A 19,460-nucleotide genomic window follows, 5' to 3' on the forward strand; every position below is an offset into this window, starting at 1 on the left:
ACTTGCCCCCAAAAAAAAAAAATCTTTGCAGGAAAAAAGGAAGAATTCTTTGGAAGTGCAATTCAAAGACAGAACCCCTTTCCAGGTTGCTTAGGGTGTGTAAAGGGTATCAGAAAATATGGTAAATATGATAAGGGAGAAAACAGAAGGAAAATAGCACTCTTCTCATTATACTGTATCTGTCATATACATCTCTGAGATAATTATTTTCAACGGAGTTTTGTCCTTAAACATTTTACCTTTTCAATATGGGCATTTTCTGCAGGTTTTTAGGTCATTTACATGAGGACATGTGGACTCCATGCAGGGAGTCTCCTTGTTGAAAAGCAGCATTGTTACCACTGCACCTACACTGCTGCCCCACATTACCTTATCAGCTCTTATGTAAATTAAAAAAAAAAATCTGACTGTTTTCTATCTAACTTATTATTCAATAGCTGCTATCCAAAATCTGACTATTAGTGCATCTCAAAATTAATTAAAACAGCAAAATCTAAATCAGCTGATGGCCAAAAAATGTAGACTACACTTAAAATAAGTCCTTACACCAGCAGTGCCTATTACTAATTTAATTCAAACTCTATAAATAAAAACTATTCCAAAAATGTTTTTGAAATTTAAAATGTTAACTATATATTGGCTCAGCAAAAAAAAAAAAAAAAATCTGTTTACTTAATGACACTAAACACACAATCTGAGCAAACTTCTTACTGAGATCTAGCTTTGTAAATCTAACACAATTCCTTTATTTAAGGAAGCACACTAAATGGTTTGAGATTCCGTCATAATATAAATCAAGAATACTGATCAAGGACAAGGCTTTGAAGTAATTATACGCATATTAGTTTGATCCTTTGAGGTGCTCATATTATATTAAAACAGAATTTAGCACAATTTTGATTTTAATTAATATATCTGCACCATATTGACTATTCAAGACTGAATTCGGCAAAACTTTAGCTGACCTAGCTATAATTTATGCTGTGCTGAACATTTGTTTATTCACACCAGACAAATCTAGGAGGGCTTTGACAAGTCGTAAAAAGTCCAACTCATTACATAATTACAGACTAAATATTTTTCATAGGGTTAAGACTGCTGCTTCAGCCCATGGGAACGACCTTGTGATTTGCACCTTGTAGTACACCCTTTGTCTTTACTTTCATTAAGTCTTCCCTTGATTGCACACTTTGGCAATGATATCTCTACCTCTTGTAGAATGTTTTTTGTTTTGGGTAAATGTTGTGAATGGGTTCTTCTTCACCAAGGACAGAATTTTGTAATCATCCAGAACATTTGTCTTCTGTGGTTTTCCAGACCTTCATCAGTGTGTTCCTTCTTTTAAAAAATGTACCACATGGTTGATTTGACTTTCTCACCCAAATATACTGTTTTAACTTTCATGGACAGCTCTTTGAACTTCATATTGAGAGTTCACAGTGACAGCTTCCAAATGTAAATTCCACACCTTTTTACCTGCTTAGTAATTAATGTAATGAGGTAACTGCTGACACCTGGCTATGGAAAAACTTGTCAGACAAATGTCCCAATACTTCTGAGGCCCTGAAATAAGGAGAACTATGTATAAAAAAGTCTGTTTTCTAAACAGCCCATATATAATATTTTTGGTAAAGTCTTGAAATTAAAGCTGAAAGTCTACACTTCAATCATATAATGATTGCATAATTTCAAATCCATTCTAATCGTGTATGAAAGTTGGACCTGACTTGTAAACTACTTAGTGATGCTCTGATCAATCAGCTACCAATCGAAACTAATTTGATTTTCACCACTCTCAAAAACATGTTTTTCTTTACAGACCTGCTTCTCTGTGAATTACTAATTTAATCTACTGTAATGAAGCTATAACACCCACAAAAGGCCAGGTATTATAAGACTTGAGGAAACCTGAATATCACTAGCACTGGGCTGCCTGTAAAAAATGAGGAGCTAGGCATAGTGTAGGGAATAAAAGATCAATATAATGGCTTTTACTAATTACCACTAATAGCAGCTCAATACTCAAAAGGGTAAATGCAGGGAAGACCCGCAATCAAACCAACAATCTTTTGATTTAGAAACAGCCACTTTTACCTCTAACCCAGCTATGCGATTGATAAATGAGCTTTGGTTTTTACATACTGACAGCAACATTTAAATTAATTTTTTTTCTTTGGTTATATTATTGAATAAAGGTACACTTGTATGGTTATACCTTGTGTGAAAGCATTTGATATTTGGACTTCAGTTAGCATTTTGTCAATTATTATTATAACATGAAAAACAGTTTCTCTTTTAGTTATGTTTTCAACATTTCTTGCTTTGCATTTCCTGTCAATCTATATTTAAATTGCTGTAGACAAGGACGAACCCAGCAACAACCGATGCACAAACCAGTGTGTTTCTTCATGCCGGACCCAAGCCTGGATAAATGGGGAGTACTGTTAGCCAACAGGATGCTGGCAGAAATTGGGCTACTGTTGGCTGAAGAAGGAGAAGAAAAGGGGGTAGACGTGTCCAGAGGAAAGAGGAGAGGAGGAAGGTAAAGAGAGTGGAACTGAGTATAGGAACTTTGAATGTTGACAGTATGACTGGTAAGGGGAGAGCGTTAGCCAATATGATGGAGAGAAGGAAGGTTGATATATTGTGCGTGCAAGACACTAAATGGAAGGGGAAGTAAGGCAAAGTGGATCAGAGATGGATTTATCATGGTGTGAATGGGAGGAGAAAGGGGGCAGGGGTTATTCTGAAGGAACAGTATGTCAAGAGTGTTTTGGAAGTGAAAAGAGTGTCAGACAGAGTAATGATTATGAAGCTGGAAATTGGAGGGGTGATGATGAATGTTGTTAGTGCATATGCCCCACAAGTTGGGTGTGCGATGGATGAGAAAGATGATTTCTGGAGTGAGTTGGATGAAGTGATGGACAGTGTACCCAAGGGACAGAAAGTGGTGATTGCAGCGGATTTCAATGGACATGTTGGTGAAGGGAATAAAGGAGATGGGTAAGTATGGTGTCAAGGAGAGGAATGAAGGTGGTCAGATAATAATAGATTTTGCGAAAAGGATTGGCATGGCTGTGGTGAATACGTACTTTAAGAAGAGGGAGGAACATAGGGTGGCATACAAGAGTGGAAGAAGATTCACCCAGGTAGATTATATCCTATGCAGAAGAGTTAATCTGAAGGAGATTGAAGAGGCAAATTGGTGGCAGCGGAAAGTGTAGTTAGACAGCACAGGATGGTGGTCTGTAGGATAACGTTGAAGATCAAAAAGTGGAGGAGAGTGAAGGCAGAGCCAAGAATCAAATGGTGGAAGTTGAAAATGAAAGACTGCAAGGTTGAGTTTAAGGAGGAGGTAAAACAGGCACTGGGTGGCAGTGAAGAGTTACCAGATAGCTGGACAACTACAGCAGAAGTAGTAAGGGCAACAGCAAAAAGGGTGCTTGGCATGACATCTGGACAGAAGGAGGAAAACGAAACATGGTGGTTTAATGGGGAAGTACAGGAGAGTACACAGAGGAAGAGGATGACGAAGAAGTGGGATAATCAGAGAGATGCAGAAAGTAGACAAGAGTACAAGGAGATAAGGTGCAAAGTGAAGAGAGAGGTGGTGATGGCTAAAGATTAGTTGTATGAAAGGTTGGACACTAAGGAGGGAGAAAAGGACATGTGCCAACTGGCTAGAAAGAGAGACAGAGCTGGGAAAGATGTGCAGCATGTTAGTGTGATAAAGATGGAAACACTCATAAGTGAGGAGGGTGTGTTGAGCAGATGGGAAGAGTATTTTGAGAGGCTGATGAATGAAGAGAATGAGACAGAGAGAGAGAAAAGGTTGGAGGATGTGGAGATAGTGAATCAGGAAGTGCAACAGAGTAGCAAGGAGGAAGTAAGGACACCTATAAAGAGGATGAAGAATGGAAAGACCGACATACAAAGATGTGGAAACCTGTGGAAGCATGGAGGTGTTTAGGAAAGATGGGAGTGGAGTTTTTAACCAGATTGTTAAACGGAATCTTGGAAAGTGAGAGGATGCCTGAGGAGTGGACTGAAGTGTACTGGTACTGATTTTTAAGAATAAGGGGATGTGCAGAACTGTAGTAACTACAGGGGGATAAAACTGATGAGCAACAGCACGAAGTTCTGGGAAAGAGTAGTGGAAGCTAGGTTAAGAAGGGAGCTAATCATTGGCGAGCAGCAGTATGGTTTCATGCCAGGAAAGAGCACAAGAGATGCAATGGTTTGATGGAGAAGTATAGAGAAGGCCACAGGGAGTTGCATTTCATCCTTGTGTACCTGGAGAAAGCATATGATAGGTTGTGGTATTGTATGAGGAAATTGGGAGTGGCAGATATGTATGAGGGAAGTGTGACAGTGGTGAGGTCTGCAGTGGGAGTGACTGATGCATTCAACATGAAGTTGGGATTACATCAGGAACTGGCTCTGAGCCCTTTCTTATTTGCAATGGTGATGGACAGGTTGACAGATGAGATTAGACAGGAGTCCCCGTGGACTATGATGTTTGCTGAGGACAATGTAATCTGTAGCGAGAGTAGGGAACAGGTTGAGGAGACCCTGGAGAGGTGAAGAAATAAAGGTATTAGTAAAAAAATATATTAGTGTTTATTTTACTAAATATATTTATTTGATGGTTACTGAACAAATCACAATATGAATAAAAAACCAACTGCAGGTAACAGTGTACATGAATTAGAAAAATGCTAAGAATAACACTTTACAATGGGACATATAGCTTATACATAACTGATTATGCAGGAACGTACAGGTTAAAAAATTTGAAAGAAAAATTAGAATGCAACAATTCTGCTAATACTATTATTAGCATTGCCTGCACAATTTACGTGTTCTATGACAAAATTAAATTCTATTGTTAATTATTCTTAACTATCACATGATGTTTTTTGATATAAGTGCTGCAGAATAACAAACCACCTCATATAATGTGTACTTTATTTTAACTTATAATTTCCTCATATATGCTTTGTTCTTAAGTGTAATATCTTTTGTGGGAGTGGATGTTAACGTTAGAGATCCATGCATAGACTAGTATCCTGTTCATGGTTGTTTTCATTTGTGCACAGTACTACAAGGATAGATCCTGGCCTCCCAGTTACCATGACTGTTAACTATATTAAGCAGGTTTGAATTTTTTTTTAACCTAATCTTTAATTTTTCCATTATCATCCCTCTTTTTAGTTTTTATTATACTGTTACAGGTATTACTTGTTAATGTAAAAAACAGAAGATTTTGCGGCTATATTATAGTAATGTAAAAAAAATAAAAATAAAAAAAAGAGCAAACCATCTTTAATTTCTATGGTCTTGTATATCAGGGCAGGGCATAACTATGATCCAAAGTGAATGACATTAAACTGACAAATAAGTAACTGACCTCACTTTATTGTTTACTAGCAGAATACCCGCGCTTCGCAGTGGAGAAGTAGTGTGTTAAAGAAGTTATGAAAAAGAAACGATTTTAAAAATAATGTAACATGATTGTTAATTTAATTGTTTTGTCATGAGTGTTGCTGGCATATATATATACATATACACATATATACATATACATATATATATATATATATACACATATATATACATATATATATATATATATATATATATATATATATATACATATATATATATATATATATACATATATATATATATATACACATATATATATATATATATATATATATATATACATATATATATATACATATATATATATATACATATATATATATATACATATATATATATACATATATATACATATATATATATATATATATATATATATATATATATATATATATATATATATATACATATATATACATATATATATATATACATACATATATATATACATATATATATATATATATATATATACATATATATATACATATATATATATATATATATAAAATACATAATATAACTATATATAACCCGGTAGTGGCGTACGCATATATACGATAATCAGGCCGCTTTTTAAATGATTTTTAAGCACAGAGGAAAAAATAAACATTTGAAAAATCCGTAATTTAATAAACCACCAAGAAAAGTAACATTGCAACAATGCACGCTACAAAGCAACATACAATTGTCCGTGACTGAAAACTGGAGGAGCGCCTTCTCCTTCCAAAGTGAAGGACGGTGTTGAACGGCGCTCATGCAGTACGCACTGCCCGCTTATGTGCCCGCCTCCAACTCCCTACCTGAGTCGCTTTTGTCTGTGTACAGTCCACACGCACCTGTGAGTCACATTGACTGTTAATTTTCCAAACACCGCCTCAGTCGGTTTCCACGTTGACTTTTCATTGTTCTTTGCGGTTCTGGGTGCTTTTTTATATATAATCCACCAAGTCACCCGACCCTGGGGGGGGATGAGGTTACAAAGGGCAGGAACGTAATCAGTGCGAGCATATGACCGCGACGACTGGGAATTTCGATTCGTGGGGAACAATCGCAAGCCACGGTCTCCATCACGAATGGGGTTCAACGGCTTACCCACGCCGGGTAGACACACATTGATCCATTTAGTGTTGCACGCGTGCAGTAACGGATATACAAGTGCATCACAGACCTGTTAATGCTCAATCTCACGTGGCTGAAAGCCACTTGTCCCTCTAAGAATTTGGACGTCGAACGCTGTTGGGTCGTGTAACTATTTAGCAGGCGGGAGTCTCGTTCGCTTTGGAAATAAGCATCCAAATAGCTCCACTAAGTAAGAACTGCCATGCACCACCACCCATAGAATAGAGAAAGAGCTGTCAATCCTCTCCGTGTCCGGGCCGGGTGAGGTTTCCTGTGTTGAGTCAAATGAAGCGAAAGGCTCCACACCTGGTGGTGCCCTTCCATCAATTCCTTTAAGTTTCAGCTTTGTAACCATACTCCCCCCCCCCGAACCCAAAGACTTTGGTTACCTGGTTGGCTGCCCGGTGAGTCATGGGATTAACGCCGCCGGATCGCCTGTTGCGGGGCCTGCATTGGTGAATCAGGTGAGACGGTAATGAAACAGAGGCACAGGGCTTATTGGTTTTTAAAGACTGCTTTCTTCATTGGGTTTTAACCAATGCACGGAACGAACCAACACACAATCGTCTGTGCGGCGCACAGGGTGGAACGGGAGGAGAGGAGGACGACATCAACTCCGCTCCCTCCGTCATATTTTTTCATACTTCTTCTCAAACCATGGGGGTGCGAGGCTAAAATGAATCGGGAAGCGCTGTTCAATGTAATTGGTGTACCAGGAAATCATGCATTGACAGAAGTTCCCCTTTGCTTGTGATTAAACGCGTGATTTTTAACGCGTTAGGGAGCACATGCATCGAAGCTTCTCATTTTAAAAACACGATTGTCAATGTAACCTTTTGTAAGTAGTGCCTGGAGGATTCAGTGTGGCGAAACTCTAGACACAGCGTGTGTATTAACTTGTGGATTTTTCTGAGTATTTGGTGGCAGCGTCACAAAGTCGTAACACTGCGTTAGCTGCAGAGCGCAGCTCAGAGCGAAATGAGGTGAATGGGAGGGGAGATGATGACGTGACTCCCCACCCGCCTTAACTGTCAAACCCCCACAAACACAGTCTCTCGGAATTTGCATAAGCACAGCCCCTCACCTGCAATTTTAACTTAGTTACAAAGTGATCAAAACTCTCGTTTATATCCTGCGTCCTCTCATTAAACTTGTATCCCGCATTACCCGTGGGCATTACAAACGCCAGCGGCAGCCTGTCTATGAACTTTAATTTTGCTTTGTTTCCGAAGTAGCAGCACTCATGAATATGGTTGTATATGTCACTCGCTCGCTTCTTATTGTTTCGCTGCCTTCTGAATTATATAATGCATGTTTTCTTCGGCGCTTTTTGGAGCTCTTCCTGGTTTTCAATGTACTGCGTTGACAGTCAGTTCACGTGATTACGTGGGAGGCGTGATGATGTCACACGAGACTCCGCTCCCTAACACAGACGCCCCCCCCCCGGCTTTCGAGCTCAACTCCATTACAGTATATGTAGAAAAATAGCTTCCAGTTATGACCATTATGCATAGAACATGGAAATGAAACCTGCCCAACTTTTGTAAGTAAGCTGTTAGGAATGAGCCTGCCAAATTTCAGCCTTCTACCTACACGGGAAGTTGGAGAATTAGTGATGAGAGAGTGAGTGAGTGAGTCAGTCAGTCAGTCAGGGCTTTGCCTTTTATTAGTATAGATTAAACAGAAAATAAAACTTGTAAAATCCAGACATTTAAGTCTTCATTAGAGATTCATTAGCCTGTGCACTCCACCTTCAGCTGCAATAGAACTCGAACTGTGGACTCCAAATTGTTTAAAAACATCCTTTAAATAATTCTTAGATTGAATAGCAGTGACAATTGCTTCCATAAGAAAACTTCAAATGTCTTTTGTCCATAGCAAAATAGTCACTATAAACATGAACATTCCAGACTGAAAGGTCTAAGGCTTTCATTTTACATAGAGATGCCAGCACTTAACCAACCTGGCTAATGTGCTGTATGTTATTAACATCTTCTGGTTTGAAATACCTTTTAGACTAAAACAATACACTTAATAACATATTAAAAACTTCCACATTTTGGCAATATTTTTAGTTCAATAAATCACACAGAAAAATGTGCTGAAATGTTTATTACACAAGGTTAGATCTACCTTATTGGGATTTATAACCTGGTCAAAAAAAAAAAAAAAGATTGATATGTATTGATACCTTAAAGAACAGAAGTGAAAAGAGGCGTTTTTAAATTTCCACAGAACTGCTAGAAATATATAATATTCACACAATTAAAACACAAAAAGATTTTTACTAACATTCTAGCCTGGGATAGCTTATTCTGAAATGATTTCTCTCTAGATTTTCAACAGGCAGAAACACATACATACTTCTTGCTACTTAATGGATGCATACAAGAAATTCTTAAACCATGTTTGCATGAACTTCATGTGTGATCAATGCTGACACACTAGTAAAGAATGCTGAAGTGGTGTTCTAAAGAAGAACTTCACCAGAAATTACATCACTCTGTCCTGCACATTTCAGATGTAACCATGAATATAGCATTTATTTAATCAATAACTACTTATCTAACTTTAAAATCAAATCTGATCTGCTGTCCGTGATAGGAAATAATACCAAAAGGTGGCCAAATTTGTTACCCAATTACAATGCAATTTCCAAAAGTTGTAAAAATAAAAATAAATAAATAAATAAAAATAAAAAATGCTTAACTGATATTTTGCACTTGTGCTGGGAAAATTTAAGACACTTACCTAACTGCATTGTTCATTGCAATGTCCTTTAGCATTGGTACAGGTGACTCAACTAATCTGAAATAAACATAATTGCATAATTATACAAATCTCTAAGTGAGCAGAAATTAAGATGATGCCCAGTTTAAATGGCAAATACATTAAGCACCTTAACACATTTTTCCTGATTCTCAGTTTATCTGGATATCTGAAAATACACAAGAATTCTCATTAAAGTATTAAAGTAATTGCATGTATCTTACTTTCCAGGTAAAACAGGATTTTCATCTAAGGAGACAGTCCCCTTGATACCATGGCACAGTTCAGGAGGTATGTCCACAAACTTTAATAAGACAAACAAAAAAAGCATGAAGAGATCTGAATTATTCTAGAATAAAAAAAAACAAATTAATGAACACAAAAAATATAAAGCATTATATACAACTTGCCTCCATCATATTTGATTTGTATAACTCGCACACAAAATCAAAAAGGGGATGGTGCTTTCCAAGAAAGAGTACATCACTTCCAAGACTGTTCCTTTTAACTAGGAGAAATAAAAATTGAAAGACAATGACCAAGGTAATAGTTTATAGAATAAGAACAGCATGTAGTTTATAGTATAAGAAAAGCACGATTATCTACATGAGATGCTTTATTTAAAACTGCTTTTGTGAAATAATAAGTACCTTTTTGATAATTTAAGAAATAATTACTTATTTATTCATTAATAGAAGAAAATAAATGGGTGGAGAGGTGGACATCTTTGTCTTCCATCTCATTTTAATACATTTCTAAATCTTGAACCATTCAATCTATCAAGCAAAGAATCACCTAGGAAATACAGGACATACTTTCATCAGAAGTGAGGTCAGGGTACACATCTTCCAGGGCAGCCCTCAGACGACGCTCATCAACAAAAGGCAGCAAAGCAACACCTTAAAACAGATGATGCAAAAAACAGTTACAGAAAATTAGTAAGTAGAAAAACAAACTGTACTGGACAGAATTTTTTTTTGTTTACTTTTTGAGTTATGCACTCATTGCTATTCTAATGCCCAACATTCAAAACAAAAAAAAAAAAAAAAAAAAAGTCACACAGCACAGTCAGTCTGACTCTGCTGAAGAGTTTTGGTCAATCTATATGATACAGATTTTTTGGTGGTGAAAGTGATCACATTTTCTACTTTAAATTAATTAGGTGGGATATTTGCCCTCTTTTACTTAGATACCACAATGCAGCAAAATCTTTTGGAAGCAAACACAGATTCTTCACAGGTTCTTGCACAAATGGAATAGTGAATGCTACGCTCAACGATACGGCATCCCGACCAGGATGGAAACGGGTTCCTTGCCAGGGCAAAAGACTAACAGAAGGAAAATGCTGGGTTGCCAATTCATGAGGCCCGTTTGGCAGGACAGATGTTGGCTGCTTAGTGTTATGTCTTCCCCTATTGAACACGATGGCAGCATCTCACCAGTGGCATTCCCATAAGGATACCCATGGGGCAGACTGGGAGTTGTAGTCCCATAAGACAGTCCTCTCTGGATTCTTGGGTGCCACCAGGGGTATCATTAGGGGAACTGTATACCTTCTGTGAAGGGCTTCTGATGTGAAAGGTGGTGATACCAGAAGTACATCTGGGTCCAGCAAAAACAAGCTGGTTTTCCAGCACCAGTAGTCAGAGCTGAAAGGAGATGGATGACACTATGTGGGAGGTGTGGAGGGAGGAAGAGAAGCCTTTAAGTGTATTTTATTACTTTAGAACTAGATCTGGAAGACTAATGAGGTATTGTGTGCAATAAAACATTGAGTTTGAACTCAGGACTGTGCTCTCTAGTTGTGTCTCAGAGTTTGGGGTGCTCCTATGTTCCCTAGCAGTCAAAACTGAAACAAAAACAATGTGAAGATTTTGAAAACTTAAACTGTACGACTATTAAATAAATTGGATGTACTACTTCCAATTAAAGTGGAAAAGCCAAAGTGATGAAATAGAAAAATAAAAAGTATGGATATTAGAGAATTCAACTTATTTTAAAGTACTTACAAATATTTATGAAAGGCCTATGTACAATTAAAAAATAGCTTTTGCATTTCAGAATAAATTAACCTTGAAGTACTGCCTGTAACATACAGCCTTTGACAGAAGCTTATTGCTACCACTCAAGAAAGAAATCTGAATTGCATTATTTCACAAAAGCATTGCATTATTTACATGTTTTATTAAAATGTATCACTAATTACTTTTAATTAAGAAACTATGTTTATTCATACCTGTACTGAGGAATAAATTACATTCACAATATAACCAGATTAAATTTAAATTTATAGGAGTAACATTGACTAGTCTAATAGCATCAATTGTATGTTAGCCGTCTGCTTAATCTGATGCTGCAGCGATGCCAACAAAAAGTAGGCAATATCTTTCGCAATTTTTTTCCCTTGAGCAGTGGCAATAAGCGTCTGTAGCCCTCCCCACATCTTAACTTGCATAAATAGCTATCTTCTTTACTCTAGATTACGAACTAAGAAATTCATATATTTTATGCTCATGTGATACCTAGGTATTACTATATAAAGTATAATAATAATTAATGTAGGACATGAAAATCCAACTTCAGAACGTCTTTGAGCTAGTGATATTCTAAAGCTATCTACACTACAGAAGAAAAGCAAATACTTAAAGCCACGAGTTTTCATACATTGCCAGCCAGCATACATGAACGGCATCTTCAAAGTTCCTACCTCTGTTGACATACAAAGATGATGAGACTTTTTTCTATCATTGCAAATATTAGCTGAATTTGAAACCAGTGGTGGTTGCACAAATTCTTCATGACTTTAAATTTACAACAACTTGACTGCCTCTCCAAAGGAACAGATAGCATATTTTGATGCCTTTTCCTTAAAGGTCAGTGTAAGTTATGACTCAATTGCAACAAACGAGACATTTGTGACTGACAACCAGCTGTGGCTAATGAAATCTACAGAATAAGTTGCTGCTGGTTCTTATTCCTAGACCAGAAAACTGAATGATAGTCGGTAATGACCAATGAAATCTACAGAATAAGCCAGCTGAAGACAAGAAAGTGTTTATTTCTGTAAAACAGAATTGAGAAGTTTAGACAATAAAATGTGAAAAGTTAAAACCATGGTAACGAGGGATACAGAAATGTGTCTAAGAATATTGTTTTATCTATAAATCTACTCATATAAAAAGTACTGTTGCCAAAAACTAGTCTGAAAGAATGTTTTCTATAATTTTACTTAGGCACTATTTATTAATGGAGTGTATGTAACATGTTATAGTTGGGCAGTGAGCAAACACAGCAGAAAGCCTGAGTGTGCAGTATGGATACATCTCTCTATTATAAAAAAAAACTCGGAAGTTCTCACAAGACACTTAAAAGACCCACAAAACGCAAACAATATCAAATAAGAGCACTCAGTTGTGTAAAGGCATGTAGCACACATAGATCCTGTGCTCTCAGCACATACAAAACGTACAAGGACAATATGTTCTAGATGAAACGTCAATGACTAAGCAAAGAAGAAAGAGCATTGCGGAGAAAAGAGACCCAAGAGCGCTGGAGAGAAAAGGCAGATAAGAGATTATGAAAGCAGTGCAATTTGAAAGGCTCAAACAAACGATGGCATGATACACATGCAGAGATAGGTAAAGAATATGAAAGTAGTAAATTTCAAAAGTATTGTTGCGCCCCAGCCAGGTTGAAGTCTTTTATGTTTTGTTTTAAGTGAATGTTAGGTCTGATTGAGGGAGGGCGGAGTACAGCACGGAAGACTGATAGCAGCGCGACAGCGGATGATCTGACGGCACCTCCTTAGCATTCGTTGAGGACAGCTGCTGTACTGGCTTTGAAATGATCAAGCAGAACAGGCAGGAGCAGAAAGACAGCACATAATCCGACGGCATCTCCTTAGCGTGCATTTAGCCGCACCCCCTTCACAATGTGCGCAGCGTTGTACGTCCCTGCGAGAAAGAGATGTGACCACGCCTGGGCCCAGAAGTATTGTTTTTACAAAAGTTTTACAATAAACGTGAAAATTATACATATGTAATAATTCCCATGAAACTAACAATCTCTTTAAATTGCATATCTGGTAAACCAAACCCAGGGTGGGCGAGCGAAGCGAGCAGGGGGCGGAGCCCCTAGTTTAAAACATTAAAAAAAAGGGTCAAAAATCAGGACACAATATGGTGTGTAAAATAAGCAGTGTTTACCATTATATATAAAAAAAAGTTAAAGTAAATGACCCTTTCTTGAACAATTAGAAGCATTGATGGTGTTACTTCTGCCATGGAAGAAAAACACATAGGAGGTACATGACTGGAAATATTAGCACCTTATTTCTGAGTGTTAACAAAAAGGAAATATGAAATCTAACAGCTGACATTGACTGCTGGGGCTTACTAGGCCAATCACTCTGGAGAGTTTTAGGGGTTCTTGGTGTTGATGGATCAGCTTGGTTGAAGTTAATAACTTAGCCTAAGCATGCAGGCAGATATGCCTCAAAAGAAATGAGCAATGGAAAAGCCAAGCTGGCAGTAAAAAGGCAGAAAAGAATTAGGCAGTGTGTTGACAAGAGTAATTAAATGGTAGTTCTAGGATTTAGCTTCTGCTTTAAAGCCCTTCAAAACGTTTGTGTTGACTGACAAAACCATGAGGATGCCCATTTGAGAACCTACAGATGCCAAAATAAGACTGAGAATGCTGCAAAGATAAAGCTAAAGGGACTACCCTGCCAGTCTCAAAATGCACAGAAGCCAAAGTCCTGACAGCTGAGCTGATTATGAATCTGATTTTAATATAGATATATACTGTTTCTCTTATAAATATTCTAGAACACACATACAAAAAGAGCTATTTTAACTGTATAATGTCATTATTTATACACAGCACTACAGAAGTATATAAAAATCTTTGTGTAAACATTTTTTAAACATGATTCTATTCATACACTATTACATAAGAAGCTTAATACTAATTAAACTGATGGACTCATTTCACTTTTAAAATCAAGCTTCAAATCACATCATCTCGTTATAACCCAAAAAAAATGCAACAAATTACAGAAAAGTAGTCACACACAAATCCGATTCATCACCGTGCCTAGTTGCTACTGTTCCTATATACATTCTGTAAACACACACTTAAAAATATAATTTTGGCAAAATTAAACACTCAAGCAGATATAATCTTTAACATGGATTAATTCTTGGCTTTCACAAAAAAAAAATATGAACACACTTACCTTGCCAAGCATACTTCTTTCCATTTAAATCAATGGCAAAATCTTCAGGGTAGAAGTCGATAATGGAGGAGTTCTTTTAAATAAATAAATACATGTATATTATGCTAAATATAATAGAACACACATACATTAAATTAACAAGTGGCTTCAGAGGTTCAAGTGTAGATCTTTTATATGGTGCATACACTCACCAACACATAGCATAAATTCAGCAAGTACTATTAACCACCACAGCATGCTTTACAGAACACGTAATATATAATAATCAAAAAAAAAACATTTAATACAAGAATTTAGTAACTGTTGCAATATCTTAATGTTGACCAGTGATTCCCCAAAACATTACAAAAGAAAAAGCATATTTAAAGCTATCATGGTGACTTATTTTTCCACCATGAAAAAGTGTGTCTAGTAGGATTGATACACAGGAAGCAATCACCATGAAGTGGACATGTACATACAAATACGAATGGCTGCATGTGCATAAGATAGGTTAAAGAGCACTGTGTTTTGTGGGCCTAATTTGATAAAATGATCAATCACAAAGTGACACAAAGTTTAGATGTTCCTAAAACATCTAAACAGTCTAAAACTGGCTCAACAATTAAAGGATAACACGACAGGTAACATTGATGGAAAAAAACTTTGTACCTATTGTCAACCAAAAGGTTGTGCTGATGTGCACCCAAGAAATCAACTGCAAAACATCTACTCCTTACTATAAAAACTACCTTATACCTGCAACACCTGGAAACATAAGAGACACTGAGAAAATAAGAGAAGTGTACTAAATACTACCATAATCAACTACAACCATTTCAATGGCAGGTGCATAAGCAGCTCAGTTTCACAGTAACACAAGAGTTATTTGTCCAAAGACAGAGAGGGCAAAGAGCTGGAATGAAAATAAAGGCAAGGTAGAATAATTTCAGAGCCGATCTTCCATCAGCCGTAATGGGCAAAGTTTGATTGCTCTCAAACAAGATGATCTATATGATGCCGTGGGGTGTCACCAGCCAGGCATCACTCTATTTGACATCAATACTCATGAAACTGAGGATGGACTAGTGCTGTTGGGACAAAAAAAACACAAGGTCGGTTCAATTGCTTGGTGCATTTTATTAAATAGCAATCAAAACAGTGTCCAAGAAAGTACAGTGCAGTTCTTCGATAAATGTACAAAATGATCCAAGAAAAAAACAGCAATCTAGAGGTTAAAATACTTAAAAAATAAATAAATAAATAAATAAAATAAATAAATCTATAAATATGCTAAAATCAAGAATTAAAACAAGCTAGAATCTGGTATTTTTTCCTGTCTCTGGTTCATGAATCTCAGTGCATCCCTCTCTCGATCCTACCTCCACTGCTCACCAGACTGAGAAACTGGTGAGTGCAATCAAACACCTTCAACCCCTGTCCCCAACATCATCTCTCAACACACAGAGTACCTTTGAGCTCTAATCCCTTGTTCCATCACCATCCTTTGGCGTGTGTGGAACACTTCCAATGGAATACACACACATATACACACACATATATATATATATACATATATACACATACATATATATATATACACATATATACACATACATATATATATATATACACATATATACACATACATATATATATATACACATATATACACACACACACACACACACACACACTCACTCACTCATCACTAATTCTCCAACTTCCCGTGTGGGTGGAAGGCTGAAATTTGGCAGGTTCATTCCTTACAGCTTCCTTACAAAAGTTGGGCAGGTTTCATTTTGAAATTCTACGCGTAATTGTCATAACTGGAAGCTGTTTTCTCCATTTACTGTAATGGAGATGAGCTTGAACGCCGTGGGGCGGAGTTTCGTGTGACATCATCCGCCTCCCGTAATCACGCAGTACATAGAAAACCAGGAAGACCTCAAAAGCGCTGAAGAAAACATGCATTATATAATTGAGAAGGCAGCGAAACAATAAGAAGCGAGCGAGTGACATATACAACCATATTCATGAGTTCTGCTACTTCGGAAACAAAGCACGATGTAAACCTACACTTTAAATTAAGTTCATAGACAGGCTGCCGCTGGCATTTGTAATTTAGTGACTGCCCATATAAGGCCGTCCGTCAGCGGCAATCAATAGCAAACTCCACTAAATATTCACGGGTGAAGGACTGTGCTTATGCAGAGGAAGATGAGATGGTCAGGGTGGTGTTTGGCACAAACTCAGCGAAACTGCGAGAGAAAGTTTTAAGTGCCAGGACTAAGGTAACATTAAATACAGCCATGGACATAGCACAGATGGCACCAGCACAGCTGGGAACCCGATGCATGTACACGAGCGGCTCCGTGAACTGGCGCGGTGCACAGATAAAAGCAACAGTTCCAAAGGCTGAACAAAAACCGAATTACACAATTGAAAGGCAGCAAAAATATGAAGCGTCTGATACATACAAGCATATTCATAAATCCAGCTACTGCGGAAACAAAGCACGGTGGAAAAAGTCAATGTCCGCTAAAGGAAGACAGTGTAAAAAACCGTGCATGCAGTGTGTCAGGTCTCAGATAAAGAAGAAGGCGAGCTGTTTATTGATGCAGTAAGAAGCGAATCGATGAATGAAACCTGTCATCTTTACAGCGATTGACAAACCGGAATGTAACTTGAACACAACACATCCTACAAATACGAACCTGATTGAAAGAAATAATGATAATCAAATCCTTGATGACAGCAACACTCAGTAACACTCACAAAACAAATACTGTATATTGACAGTCATGTTACGTTATTTTAAAATGTTCCCTTTTCTTTTCTAGCTTTTTAACACACTACTTCTCGCTGCGATACGCGGGATATTATATATATATATATATATATATATATATCCCGATCTACATACTCGAATAATGGATACTTTATTAGCCATCAATGATTGTTTTGGTAAAGCCATACTCAGTGTATTCATTAGATGAGCGGTAAAAAGTAAGAGCGAGGGAGGATGACTTATTGAGGCATGCAGGCTGTAGTCTTGGCGTCAACTCTATCTGAATTGCGCGATCACATTTGAAAAAATATATCTTTTCAAGTTCTATTTAGTCCATATGTGTCAAACTCAAGGGGGCGGGCCACATCCGGCCCGGTGTAATTATATCCGACCCCGAGATCATTTTATATACTGTATTATTGTTATTAATGGCCGGGTATATGAAGCGCTGGTAACACAATAAACTACAGATCCCATAATGCAGCGCTTCAGCTGCCTTGCGAACACTTACGCGTTAATCAAGTCTAGCTTATGATGCTGCAAGTTATTGCGAAGCTAGCTCACCACGATGCTGAAGAGAAAAGTTGATTCTGAAAATAGAGCCTTTAAAACCGATGGGAGGCTGAGTATATGTTTACTGAACCCGTGTGTCTCATTTGTGGAGCTAATGTGGCTGTAATTACAGAATTTAATCTAAGGCGGCACTATGAGACAAAACATCAGGGTAACCTGAATGCAATGCAGAAGATACAGAAAGCAGAAGAATTAAATAAGAATCTGACACTTCAGCGGACGTTTTACCCGTGCACAATCACAAAGTGATTTCAAGTGAAGCTGCTTTTATGGGAGACACAAATGCACCAGTGCAACTTGCCCCACTTTCCCTGTTGCCAAGTAATGTTAAACCAAGTCGTCACTACGGTGTTCCCAAATCGCACTTTGCTGATAAACTGGCGCACTGAGTTTGCACGGCGCTTTGGTGACTTTGAAGAACAAAAAGTCCGTCTACATGCGGCTCGAACCTTGTGCATGTTTGGTAGCACATATCTGTGTGAGAAGCTCTTCTCAGTGATAAAGACTAACAAAACAGCACACAGGAGTCGCCTCACTGATGAGCACCTGCAATCCATCCTGAGAATCTCCACAACACAGAACCTCACACCAAACAGAAACGAACTTGTTGCCAAAAAAGATGCCAGGCGTCCAGCTCTAAAATGACATATGAGCAAAGACAACTGAATGATTTGATTTGTTATTGCTGAAAGGAACACATTTTATTTATATTTCCAGGTTTTGTTATGCAGCATGTTCATATTTGAATTTGTATAATTTTGACAGGATATATTTTTATGGAGAGCAAAATCTTTTGGGATATTTAAAATCTAAGTTTATTTTTATATAAAATTACATAAGAGTAAAGAAATTTGAATGTTTGTTCTTTTAATGTTTACTTTATTTCTAACTTGTATAATTTAGACAGGATATATTTTTATGGAGAGCAAAATATTATAAGTTGTTTAAGGTTTGAGTTGATTTATTCAGGAATAATATTCCTGTCTGTTTTACCATTCCTACCAAAGATATTTCTGTCGACTAAATAAAAATTCCTTCTATTTAAAATTTAAATAGAACTTGAACAAATCTGATAGTTCATAATATCACGCAGACTTACGCGTAAAGGCGGGAGTTATCCGTTTTAACAAGCAGCGTATTGCACTGATCTGAAATAGCTGTGTGTGTATATATGTAGATATGTATGTATATGTTATATATATGTGTGTGTGTATGTATATATATATATATATATATATGTATATATATATATGTATATATATATATATATATATGTATGTATTTGTATGTATATATGTGTGTATGTGTATAGTATATATATATGTATATATATATATATATATATGAGTATATATGTATATGTGTAGATATATATATATATATATGTGTATGTGTGTGTGTAAATATATATATATATATATATGACAACAACACTCATCACTCACAACAGTGACAAAACAATTACATTGACAATCATGTTACGTTATTTTCAAAATGTTTCCTTTTCTTTTCATTGCTTCTTTAACACACTACTTCTCGCTG

General features: G+C 36.9%; 1 protein-coding gene across 3 annotated transcripts in view; it reads right to left on the bottom strand.

Annotated features, from left to right (window-relative positions):
• Positions 1-19,460, bottom strand: part of xrn2 (5'-3' exoribonuclease 2) — a 256,764-nt gene that overhangs the window by 126,713 nt on the left and 110,591 nt on the right. For all 3 annotated transcript variants that reach the window (XM_039748021.1, XM_039748020.1, XM_039748022.1), the window contains 5 exons: positions 14,576-14,648; positions 10,155-10,238; positions 9,750-9,847; positions 9,564-9,643; positions 9,322-9,378 (listed from right to left, as the gene is read on the bottom strand). In XM_039748021.1, coding sequence (XP_039603955.1) covers positions 9,322-9,378; positions 9,564-9,643; positions 9,750-9,847; positions 10,155-10,238; positions 14,576-14,648 — 392 coding nt within the window. The remainder of the gene's footprint in view (positions 1-9,321; positions 9,379-9,563; positions 9,644-9,749; positions 9,848-10,154; positions 10,239-14,575; positions 14,649-19,460) is intronic.

This window comes from Polypterus senegalus, chromosome 3, assembly GCF_016835505.1.
Source record: "Polypterus senegalus isolate Bchr_013 chromosome 3, ASM1683550v1, whole genome shotgun sequence".
Taxonomy (NCBI): domain Eukaryota; kingdom Metazoa; phylum Chordata; class Cladistia; order Polypteriformes; family Polypteridae; genus Polypterus; species Polypterus senegalus.